The 12,188-nt window shown below is 37.9% G+C and overlaps 1 protein-coding gene across 1 annotated transcript; it reads left to right on the forward strand.

The window, feature by feature from the left end:
- The first annotated feature begins 9,399 nt into the window (after positions 1–9,399).
- LOC136068152 (uncharacterized) lies at positions 9,400–10,386 on the forward strand. The gene has a single exon (XM_065774880.1). It carries the CDS (start codon positions 9,400–9,402, stop codon positions 10,384–10,386), a length of 987 nt encoding a protein of 328 aa, XP_065630952.1.
- The last annotated feature ends 1,802 nt before the right edge of the window (positions 10,387–12,188 follow it).

The following is a 12,188-nucleotide window of genomic DNA, read 5'->3' on the forward strand; positions in this document are numbered from 1 at the left end:
ACTTTTTGTCCTGTAGTGCTCCAGCTGGCGTGACTGTTTATCTTCTTGCACGCTTCACTCGTGTGCTGAATTTGGCGGCTTACCAGTTGTGAGTAACCTGCGAGTCCCAGCCGCGAAGCCTTGCATTCTTGCACTTTCTTGAGCATTTCTTCACACTCTCTCACTCACTACCCTTACATGAATCCCACCTAAATACAGGGTTTCTAAGTACTAAAATACAAGCAAATTGACACGGAATAAAGCCAACAAGATGGTTAATTATATTCAACCTTACAATTTAAACTTCTTAGTGAATACATTGAACATACTGAATATATAATGTGCAGGAAAACTTCAGTATTATCTTGGCAGATGTTAATCTGAATTTCTTTGACATTGTTTCCTTCATATTCAGAATCAGTGAACTACTAGGACCCTTTTCTACGTTTTGGACTGAACTTTTAGGCTTTAACACTCAAAATTTAATAGCAATCCTTAAATGTTTCTTCTCTACATTTGAATGGCACCTTTAAGTTTTAAACTAATTGTATAACCTCCAAAATTTGCAAACATAGTTTCTTTCTGTCTTCTTTTTTATATTAAGTCATGTTTTTCTCTTTATATTGTTAGGCATAAAGAAAAAGGTTATTGCAAGTCTTTGAAATGCCAATAGACCTTCACATCACTATGCTTTCTGTAGCTGACTTTACTATGGTGATAGAACTTTCTAGAAGTAGTCTTTACGGGGTAATTCTTACATGCTCCAGGAGCAATACTCTCTTCTCTCACATGAGGGGTGGGACCCACACGTGGGGCCTACCCCTCATGTGAGAGGAGGGAGCATTACTCTCGGAGCACCTAATTTTTTCCCATCTTTAAGTTATGATATCATGCTTTCTGTCTCTACCCTATTTGTTTTCTTCTGTATCTTAATTCTAAAAAAAAATTTCTTTAGGTTTTTGTTGATGTAATGATGACTCTCCATCTCTTTGAAATTGAAATTGAATAACATAAGAAGTTGTACAGTCCAAGGTTATATTACCCTAGTGATGAAGAAGATGAGATGAGTATTTTGGTTTATTTCACTTCAATTCTTGATTTGTTTTGTGTGTCAGAGTTGCAACATTGAGTGTATGTTGGGTTAATATCTGTGTTTGTATGTTTTTCAACCATGGCATCTTCGCTAGATGAAGTTAAATGAGAATTCTAGAAAATCCAATATAGTTGCTTTGTAGATAAAATAGAAAAAGTTATTATTGAAATCCGTGATAGTTAAATAGAAGAAAAAAAAAATTAACACTATTTCTTTAGATCTCATTTTTATTAGTTTCTGATGCATCGCACGAGTTAGCGACTAGTTAATTAATTAAAGCCATGCCACATCTAAACATAAGCATTATTCTCATTGATCATTTTCTCTCAGTCTCGCTCTTAGCTCTACATTTGGAGTTTGGACACGTAGTTTCCATTGCAATAATGTCTGTCTACAACTAATAATGTATCTGTTTTTTTGGGTTAGGTTCATCTTGTTTCATGTCCCCAACTCTTTCTACCTAATTTATTCTTTTAATTATTTTCTAAGTAGGCGATGGTTCATCTAATTGTCATCTTTAAACCGACAAATTAAAGGTTTATGTAATTTAAGCAATTGTCAATCTTCTTTATACAAGCTAATGACGTATAATCATAGATTAAGTCAATAACTACATTTGTCCACTAGCTTAGCCTCGTGCTGACATATATGAAAGGATTAACAGATATTAGTGTGTATATATATATGTAAACGATTTTCAATCTTCTTTATACAAGCTAAAATATAATCATAGATGAAGTCAATTACCACATTGTTTCACTAGTTTAGCCTCATGCTAACATATATGTGCGTGTTTATATATATATATATATATATATCTGTGTCTTACTTTTATTATACTATACTTATGTAATACATGTATGTAAAGACATGCAAGTTACATGTCAAGGAAAGCAAACTCCAATATCTTGAGTTTTAGAAACTATAGTCGAAACTTATTCTTTATTTCTCAGGATTTTATTTTTCAATAGTTTATATTTATATCTATAAAAAGTCTTAACCCCCCACATTTGGTGCCCAAAAAACCTACATGGAAACGGTTGACCCCCACACAGCAGCCTATGGATACAATCATACAATGGATTATAGCATGCCTTCTCTGGGGTCAAAATGCATGTCTGGGGAACAATAAATGCTACTGGATTTAGAGTGATAAGAGACAAAAATTAGAAGTGGAGACAGTGACATTGGGCAAACTAATGGATTATAACTTGGAACAAATTGGAGTTTGGGCATGTTGGCCGCAACATAGCTGGGCTACAAAAAAGATTATAGCAGCTAGAAATTCAAGAGACCACGAGAGACATTGAAGCTGAAATCTAGGAGGTTCGAACTAGTTTAAACACTTGGTTGGATGCTGAAAATACAATGTGGAACCAACGTTCTAGGAATATGTGGCTAGTCAACGGGGATCGAAACACTAGTTTTTCCCATACAAAAGCTTCTAATCGCCAACAGAGAAACACCATACATGGCCTATGTGATGAGAATGAAAATTGGTAGGAGGATGATAGTCTCGTGGAGGGCATTGTGATGAAATATTATTCCTCAATTTTTTGGTCCCAAGGCCCCATTGAGGCCACTACCGTAGTAAAGGCTATCAAACCAAAGGTCTTTGAATTGATGAATGGATCCATAACCCAAGAGTTTAGAGCTCAAGAAGTCTCAAGAGCACTGAAGGAGATGCACCCAAAAAAAGTACCAGGCCCTGATGGTATGCTCCCTCTTTTCTATCAGTATTATTGGTCTTTAGTTGGTAATTGTTTAATACAAACTGTACTCGATTTTCTTAACCTTGGCATTGCTCCCCCTAGCTTCAATGAGACATATTATCCTTATCCCTAAGGTAAAGAACCCAACAAAGATTACTTAATACAGACCCATTAGCCTTAGTAATGTTGTTTCTAGGATTGCTTCGAAGGTTCTAGCCAATAAGATTAAAGTCCTTTTTTCCCATAAATTATTAGTAGAATCAAAGTGCTTTTATGTCTAAACGTCTTATAATGGATAATGTTCTTGTTGCTTTTGAAACTATGCATCATATGAGCCAAAAAAGAACCGGGAAAGTGGAAGAGATGGCTCTCAAATTGGATATGAGTAAGGCTTATGATCGGGTAGAATATGAGTGCTTGGAAAAAATTGTGCTCAAGATGGGTTTTCATACACAATGGGTGAATTTAATGATGAGGTGTGTTTCATCTGTATCTTCCTCAGTGAAGCTTAATGGAAAACCTAGAGGCAAAATTATCCCAAAAGGGTTGTGCCAAGGTGATCACTATCTCCATACTTGTTCTTAATTTGTGCAGAAGGTCTTTTGACATTTAGGGTTTGTTTGGATACCGCTTATTGCTAAAAATTGAAAACTGAAAATACTGCAGCAAAATAATTTTTAAATGTATGAATAGTGCCATGGGACCTAGTTCTAAAGAAAATTTTGCTGAAATTCATACTTGCAGGTCCTGTGAACAGTGCACAGGACCCACACAGAAAAATGTAGATGTGCAAGCCCCCAATTTTTAGTGTAATCCAAACATACACTTATTCGATCCTCAGTTGATCAAGGGCTCTTAAAGGAGTTGTGGCATGCGTAAGACGTCCTGAGATTTCACACCTATTCTTTGCTAATGATAGTCTCATATTTTGTCGAGCTACAAGGGAGAAGTGCTCCAACCTCATGTGAATCTTGGAAGCTTATGAACAAGCATCAAGCAAAAAATTGAATAGAGACAAGACAACCTTATACTTTAGTCGGAACATTGCTCAATTTATCTAGGAGGACATCAAAGCCCAATTTGGAGCATAAGTGATTCAACAAAATGAGAAATATCTTGGCCTTCCATCCTTGGTGGGTAAGAACAAATGCAACATCTTTCGCCAATTAATTGAAAGACTTGATATGAAATTATCTGGTTGGAAATAAAAATTATTATCTAATGCAGGGAAGGAGATCCTCATCAAGACTGTTGCAAAAGCATTTTCAACTTATACTATGAGTATTTTTCAATTACCTAATGCTTTGTGTGAGAAAATTACAAGCATGGTTTGAAAGTTTTGTTGGGACCAATCCAACTAACAGAACAAAATGGTTTGGCTTAGTTGGGACAAGATGTGTGCCCTAAAGCAAGAAGGTGAACTGGGCTTCTGACACTAGAAAGCTTTCAATTTGGCCCTTTTGACAAAACAAGGTTGGTGTTTACAAAATGCACAGATTCCCTAGTCCACAAGGTCTTTAAAGAACATTATGTTCCCAATGGATATTTCCTAAGTGCCAAGATTGGTCACTAACCATCCACACATGGAGAAGCATTATGGCTGCACAAGAAGTTGTCCAAAAAGGTCATCGATGGCAGGTGGGCAACGGTGAATCAATAGAGATATGGAGAGACAAGTGGCTACATCAAACGCCTACATTTTGGCTTACAACAACCTCACCAGTTTTGCTTACAAATGAAAAGGTTAGTTCACTTATTGACCCTCAAAGTGGAACCTAGCGTACATTTATGATCTAGCTATTTTTCTCTGTTGATGATAAAAATGCTATACTTAACATTCCATTGAACCCACGATTATTTCGGGACATATTAGTCTGGGCATATACATCCAGGGGTGAGCTCACAGTTCGTAGTGCTTATAAAGGTATCATGGCCTCATCCCCTAGTTCGGCAACTAGTGCACCATAAGACTGTTAAAAAACTGTTTGGAGCCTCCATGTACCTAATAAGATTGAGGTCTTCACGTGGTGAGCTTGCAAGAATATTCTGCCAACAAAGGCTAACCTCCACCACCAACGAGTCATTGACAGCTTTACCTGTGAAGCTTGCGGATTGGAAGTTGAAACTAGTGGTCATGTGTTTTGGAATTGTGAGAAAGCACGAGAGGTATGGCAGTTATCTGGGATTCCTTTTGACAACCATGGGGCTCACTTCAATGAGTTTGTGGACATGATCTGGCACTTATCCAGCATGTCGACATTGAGCTCCTAAGTTTGATAGTCACCATTGCATGGAGCTTGTGGTACAATCGGAATGTAGTTAGGCAAGGAAAAGATTGGCAACAAGCAGCCTTAGTAGTTACACAAAGCTAGAGCCTTGATTGCAAAATTTCAGTTCGCCAACTTCAAACTAGTAGCACTGGTCAGTGATGAGATACCACAATGGACACCACCATCAACACCATACTACAAGATTAACGTTGATGGGTTTGTCTTCACATAGCTACTCACCTGAGGAGTAGGAGTGGTTATCCATGACTCAGCTGGAAGAATTGAAGTGGCTATGAGTAAGACTCTGCACATGCCGTTGGGGCCCTTGGAAACAGAAGCAATGGCCTTGGCAAACAGAGTTTGTTTTGCCTAGGAGGTTGGTATACGTAATGCGGTGTTTAAGGGCAGTAACTATTGCTAATATTATTGAGGGGATCCAACATCAAATGGAGGTATTTAAAGTGGCAAGATTGTAAGGTTGAATTTAATCAACCATTTTGTTGGCTTTATTCCATGCCAACTTGCTTGTAATTCAGCATTTAGAAACCCTGTATTTAGGTGGGAATCATTTAAGGGTAGTGTGTGAAAGAGTGTGAAGAAAAGCTCAAAAGTGTGCACTCAGCAGGGCCTCACGACTGGATCTCGCAGTTGGCAAGTCGCCAAAAGAGGCACACGTGTGAAGCATGTAGAGGAGCTAAAGAGTCACACCAGCTGGAGCACTACAAGACAAAACTTTCAGTTTGGCCAGGCAATTAGCTCGTGACTCAATCAAGTCGCGAGGCCAAGTCGCTAGACCACTCTGTTTGGGAAAAACTAACCTTTCGCATTCCAAACACATAAATACCTCTTACACCCGCGTATTGTAAAGAGCTTCCAAAGAGAATTTTGAGAGAGAAACCCTAGAGAAAAACAAGATTGGCTCATCCATAATCCTCATCCTTTATTCTCCAAATTCCTCTACTCTCACCATCTCCATTGTTACATCCTTATCTCACCATACCCACATCAGTGAGAAGGTTATTTGGAGCTTGGAAAGTAGTTAGGAAGGGACCAATTGATATTGGTTGATGCTATGGGCTATAACGGGATCCGATAAGCTAGAGAAGACAAAGGTTCGGCTTAACCTCGTTGGAGCAAGAAGCTTGGAGGGCTTAGGTACACTGGGTAGATTAGGCTTGAAGGGTCTTCTACTATTCATGTATCCCAACTTCATTCTTTAGTGGATTATTGACCACTTGGAGTGCAATGGAGAGGTTTTACGCCGAGTACTTTGGTTTCCTCTACTATAACACATCACTATGTTGTCTTTGTATTTACATCTCTCTTCCCTTTAATCATTTTCATGTAATTTCTACTATGTCTATAATTTTATTTGGTATAGATTGTTTTATCAATTCTATTTTAGCTTATTTTCATATTTCGCACATACATTATTTGATAATAATCTTGAATTGGTAATTTGTAATTTAGGGGTCTAAACGTTCATAGGTGTTTTACACACATTTTGAACATTCAATTGGTATCAGAGCGGGTGCACTTGCTGTGGTTTAATTACCTTAGTGCGAACCTTGGCCCTGTTTGAGATGGACCGGTCTCAATCTTTAAATGTTCCACCATATTTTGATGGTAGCAACTATGCCTTTGGAAAGTCCGAATGTGGGCATTAAAGAATGGCAACTATCAAAGGCCACGTGGACAAGGAAAGGATAAAGGGAACCCCTAGCAAGTGAAAGGGGGAGAAGTTGAATCTAACAATAGAGATGTGATGAAGATGATTGATGCTTTCACCACTTGTTTGGCAAGCTTCTCTAGAAGGTTTGACAGCCATAACTCTTGTACCTAATCCTCAAGGAATATCACCCCAAACGCAGGTTCCATGTGGGTGAAGAGGGTACTCATGAACAAGCATTACAACATATTCATGCATTAATACTTCCTACGCTTTGTGACTTTGATTGGTTGTGTGCTTTTTGTTTTTGTTTTAGCTTGTGCTGAAAAATTTGTGTTTGCTTGTTTGAAATTGTTTTAAACGTTTTTACATTTTCTTGGGTCAACCTTTTCTTGCTTTTATGTCAAAAATCCAAAAACACATAAAAAATAGAAAATCCAAAAAGTTTGATCGACATTATTTTGTTTTGTCACAAGCATGTTTTGCCTTGTACCTTTGTACTAATGGCTTTGTTCATTTACGAGCGTAGCTTATTCTTAATGCACTCATATCATTGTGAGAAAAATCTTGAAATCTATGTGACTATTATAAATAGATCTTCAAACTTGTCATGAATAATTTGTCAATAGTCTTGTTGATCTTGAAACTTGCATAGACTTGTGCCTATATATCTTCCCACTATTTTATTTTTGTTAAAAGAGCTTGTAAGGTTGAATTTAATCAACCATCTTATTGACTTTATTCCGTACCAAATTTGCTTGAGATTCAGCACTTAGAAACCCTATATTTAGGTGGGAATCATGTAAAGGTAGTGTGTGAGAAAGTGAAGAACTGCTCAAGACTGTGCAGTGAAGTAGGGACTCGCGACTGGATCTCGCAAGTGGTTCGTGACTGGCAAGCCACCAGATGATGCACACGAGTGAAGCATGCAAAGAAGCTGAACTGTCATGCCAGCTGTAGCACTGCAGGACAAAAAGTTCAAACTAACCATTCAATTAGCTCGCAACTTGAACTTGCGACTCAGTCAAGTTGCAAGGCCAAGTCACCAGCCAGCTCTGTTTTGGAAAAACTGACTCTTCGCATTCTTTTCTCACCCTAGTATAAATACCCCTTATACACACGAAATGTAGAGAGATTTCAGAGAGAATTTGAAGAGAAACCCTAGAGAAAAATATGATTGACTCATCCACAATTTTTACATCGAGACTCTTCAAATTCCTCTACTCTCATCCTCTCCATTGTTACAACCTTAAGAGGTTCTTGACCAAATCGTTTTCTCACCATGCCCACATCTATGAGAAGGCTTTTTGGTGCTTTGGAAAGCAGTTAGGAAGGAAGCAGTGGTTATTGGTTGATGCTATGGTCTATAGCGAAATCTGATAAACTAGAAAAGACAAAGGTTCGGTGTAACCTCATTGGAGCAAGAAGCTTAGAGGGCTTAGGTACACTAGGTAGATTAGGCTTGGGGAGTCTATTGCTATTCATGTATCCCAACTACATTTTCTAGTGGATTATTGACCACTTGAAGGGCGGCGGAGAGGTTTTATGTCAAGGGCTTCAGTTTCCTCTTTGATAACACATTGTTGCGTTATCCTTGTGTTTGCATCTCTCTTCCCTTAATCTTTTCCATTTAATTTCTGTTGTGGATGTGATTTTAATTGGTTTAGATTGCTTATCAATTTTGTTATTAGTTTATGTTCATTTTCTGCACATATATTTTTTGATATTAAGCTTGAATTGATAATTTTGTTCTTAGGGGTCTAAACGTTCATAATGTTTTATACGTTATTTGAATATTCAATTGGTATCAAAGCGGGTGCATTCTTTGTGGTTTAAACACCTTAGTGCGATCCTTGACCCCGTATTAAGATGGACCAGTCTCAATCTTTAAACGCACCACCATATTTTGATGGTGGCAACTATACTTTTTGGAAAGTCAGGATGAGGGTATTTTTGTATTCAATAGATGAAACCGTTTAAGATGCAGTGGATATTGAAGGGACTAGTCTGGAGGCTGCCAAATCCACGTGGGATAAGGCAACCCTCGCGGCGTCTAATGCAAATAGCAAAACACTTAACGCTATTTTTTGTGGTGTGTCTCCAGATGAGTTCCACAGGATATCTCACATTTCTATTACGAAGGAGGCATGGCAGATATTGGAGACCACGTATGAAGGAACAAAGAAAGTAAAGGATACCAAGTTGCATATGCTGACTACTCAGTTCGAGGAGCTGAAAATGAGTGAGGATGAGTCTTTTGACTCTTTCTATAGCTAGCTGAATGAAGTGGTCATCGACAAGTTCAACTTGGGGGAGAAAATGGATGACTTGAAAATTGTGAGGAAAATTCTTTGTTTGTTACCAGAGAGCTTCTGTGCCAAGGTGACAGCGATTGAAGAGAGTAAGGACCTTGATGATATCAAAGTCCAAGAACTAATTGGTTCACTTCAGACTTATGAACTGTCATTGCCCATACAAAGGAAGAGAAAATTTCTTGCTCTTAAGACAATTAATGAAAGGTTTGAAGCTCACAACTCATCGGATGAGGATGTTGTCGATAAAGATGTGGCATATCTTGTGAAGAATTTTTGAAAGTTCTTGAAATTCAAGAACAATGGAAAATTTGGTGATAAAGGGAAATTCCAAAGTTCCAAGAAGGAGAAAAAGGAATTTAAAATGAAAGATGGAAAGGAATCCCAATCTACACAAGGAATCACTTGCTTCGAGTGCAACGGGCATGGGCACTTCAAGAAAGAATGTTCTAATTATTTGAAATCGAAGGGCAAGGTGTATGCCACAACTCTTAGTGACTTGGATTCATCCTATTCTGATTTTGAGGAAAGCTGTGACAGAGAAGGGAATTACTCAGCTTTTATGACTACTGCTCATGTTGAGTCTTCAGAGGACTTGAATTTGGTTGTACAAGAGCTTGGGGAGCATAGTGATGAGGAATCAATGGGAATTGTAGAAGAATTGAATATTGAAGAAGATGAGAGGACAGAGGGTCTTCAAGAAAACTTCAATTCACTCCTTAAGAAATCAGGAGAATATGCACTTGTGGCCAAGGTAGTCGTGAAAAAGATGAAGAAGGCAAAGGAGGACTATAGAAGTCTCCTAGTGCGACGTAAGGAGGCCAAGTGTGAGATAGAGAAGCTGAATGGAGAGTTGTCGGAAGCTTACCTAAAAATTAGATTCCTTGAGCTTGAGGTAGTTCAAGTAAATGCCAAGGTAGAGAGGGTCTCCACCAAGAAGCTAGATGATGTCATTTCCTCTATAAAAAAATTCTCAGACAAATCAGGGTTGGGATATACCGAAGAAAGTAGTTCAACTGACAAAATCACCAAGGAAGTGAAGTTTGTGCAAGCCAAAGAACTAGTAGTGGCTGCCTCTACACCTAAGAAGGTAGAGAATGAGAAGAAGAAGAAGAATGTGGCTGACCAACGGGTGTTGAATAAGCCCCGTAATCAATCAGTGATCAAACCTGAAGCTAGAGGAAAATCTCTTCCAAGTTCACAAAGAGGTCTAAGAACAAACCATTTTTGCCATCATTGTGGACTTCAAGGACACACTAGACCAAATTATCATAAGTTTAGAGCATTGAAAAATGCAACTAATCAAAGGTTAAGAGGACCAAGAAATGACAAGAGGACTTGGGCTGTTTAGTCATCAAGAAGTCGAAATGTTGATCCCAGTGTGATGGACGTGACGAAGATGATCGGTGCATTCACCACTTGCTTGGAAAGCTTCACTAGAAGGTTTGAAAATCCTAACTCTCGTATCGAATCCTATAGGGATATCACACCAAATGCACGTGACGTGTCGGTGAAGAAGGGTACTCATGCATAAGCATTACAACATATCCATGCATTAATACTTCCTATGTTTTGTGACTATACTTGGTTGTGTGCTTTTTGCTAGTTTGTGTTGAAAATTGTTTGTTTGTTTCCTTTACTTAAAATGTTTTTACATTATTTTTTTTTTATCAATCTTTTCTTGCTTTTGTGTCAAAAAATCCAAAAACACATAAAAAGTAGAAAATCCAAAAAGTTTGATCGACATTGTTGAGTTTTGTCTCATAGCATGTTTTGCTTTGTACCTTTGTACTAATGGCTTTGTGCATCTACGAGCTTAGCTTGTTCTCTATGACCTCATATCATTATAGGAGAAATCTTGAAATCTATGTAACTGTTGTAAATAGACCTTCATCCTTGTCATGAATGATTAGTGAATGGTTTTGTTGATCTTGAGACATGCATAGACTTGTGCTTATATATCTTCTCACTCTTTATTTTATTGTTTTTGCTTAAAGAGCTCACCAAATGTAAATCTCCAAATGAAATAAGATATTGAGCTGCAAAAGCCTGTCGCACATACTAGTATTTGATTAAGAAAAAGGGAAAGTAACAAAAATAAAATGTAGAATGCCCAAAAAGCCAAAGGCTTGCTCATCAAATTGAAATATCAAAAATTTTAGGTATCAATCTCAAAATGAGATATATTGATTCAAAAAGATCAAATGATATGATGTATATGGAGCCAAATGAAAAGCTTCAAAGTTATGTTATCAAGTTTTGTGTGGGAGGTCATATATGCATATTTCTATAATTGAGATGAGTCACTTTATCTAATGCTAATTGTGTATGTCTTGGTTGAATTGATCATTGAAGCTTCACATTGGACTAAGGACTATATCATTTTTGGTACCCACACACATCACACATGTCTATGTTTCTTACATTTATGCCCAACCCCCCACTTCTCATCACAATTATAGCAAAGCCCCCTTTTCCTTCTTTCATCCATTTGAGCAGGGGTTAATCTCTTAATTGGTATCTTAGATTTAGCTTCTATTACTACATTATTCTTTGGTAAGCTCAAGATAGAACTTTTACCTGTTTCTTGTTGAAATCTTGAACTCTTCTTGCAACTGAGCACATATTCCTCCTGAATCTTGGCCAACCCAAATGCTTCATTCAAAGTGTTTGGATTCAGCATCCTTACTGGAAGTCGGATTTCATCCTTCAAACCACTAAGGAAACAGCTAAGTTTGTGTAAGGGAGACAGCCCCTTAATCCTGTTAGACACAGCTTCAAACTCTGCCTTGTACACTGCCACTGTTGAAGACTGTCTCAGCCTTGTTAACATTTCCATAGGATCATCATAAGCAGTTGACCCAAACCTCACGTGTAAAGCCTGCACCAATGAATCCCAATCCGTGAACACACCGGTCTCTTCAACTTCTTGGAACCAAATCAAAGCTTCCAATTCCATGTGGAACGAAGCAATTAGCAACTTCTCTGTAATTGGGGTTTGATAATAGCCAAAATACTGATTGGCTTTACAGACCCAACTGGCCGGATCATCACCTGAAAAGCGTGGGAATTCCAATTTCACCGATCTTGCAAATGACAAAGTTGAAGAATTTTGATTCACTGGACCCGTTCTTTGAGGAGAATGTGAATTGC

Source organism: Quercus suber, unplaced genomic scaffold (genome assembly GCF_002906115.3).
Source record: "Quercus suber isolate HL8 unplaced genomic scaffold, Cork oak 2.0 scaffold_101, whole genome shotgun sequence".
Taxonomy (NCBI): Eukaryota; Viridiplantae; Streptophyta; class Magnoliopsida; order Fagales; family Fagaceae; genus Quercus; species Quercus suber.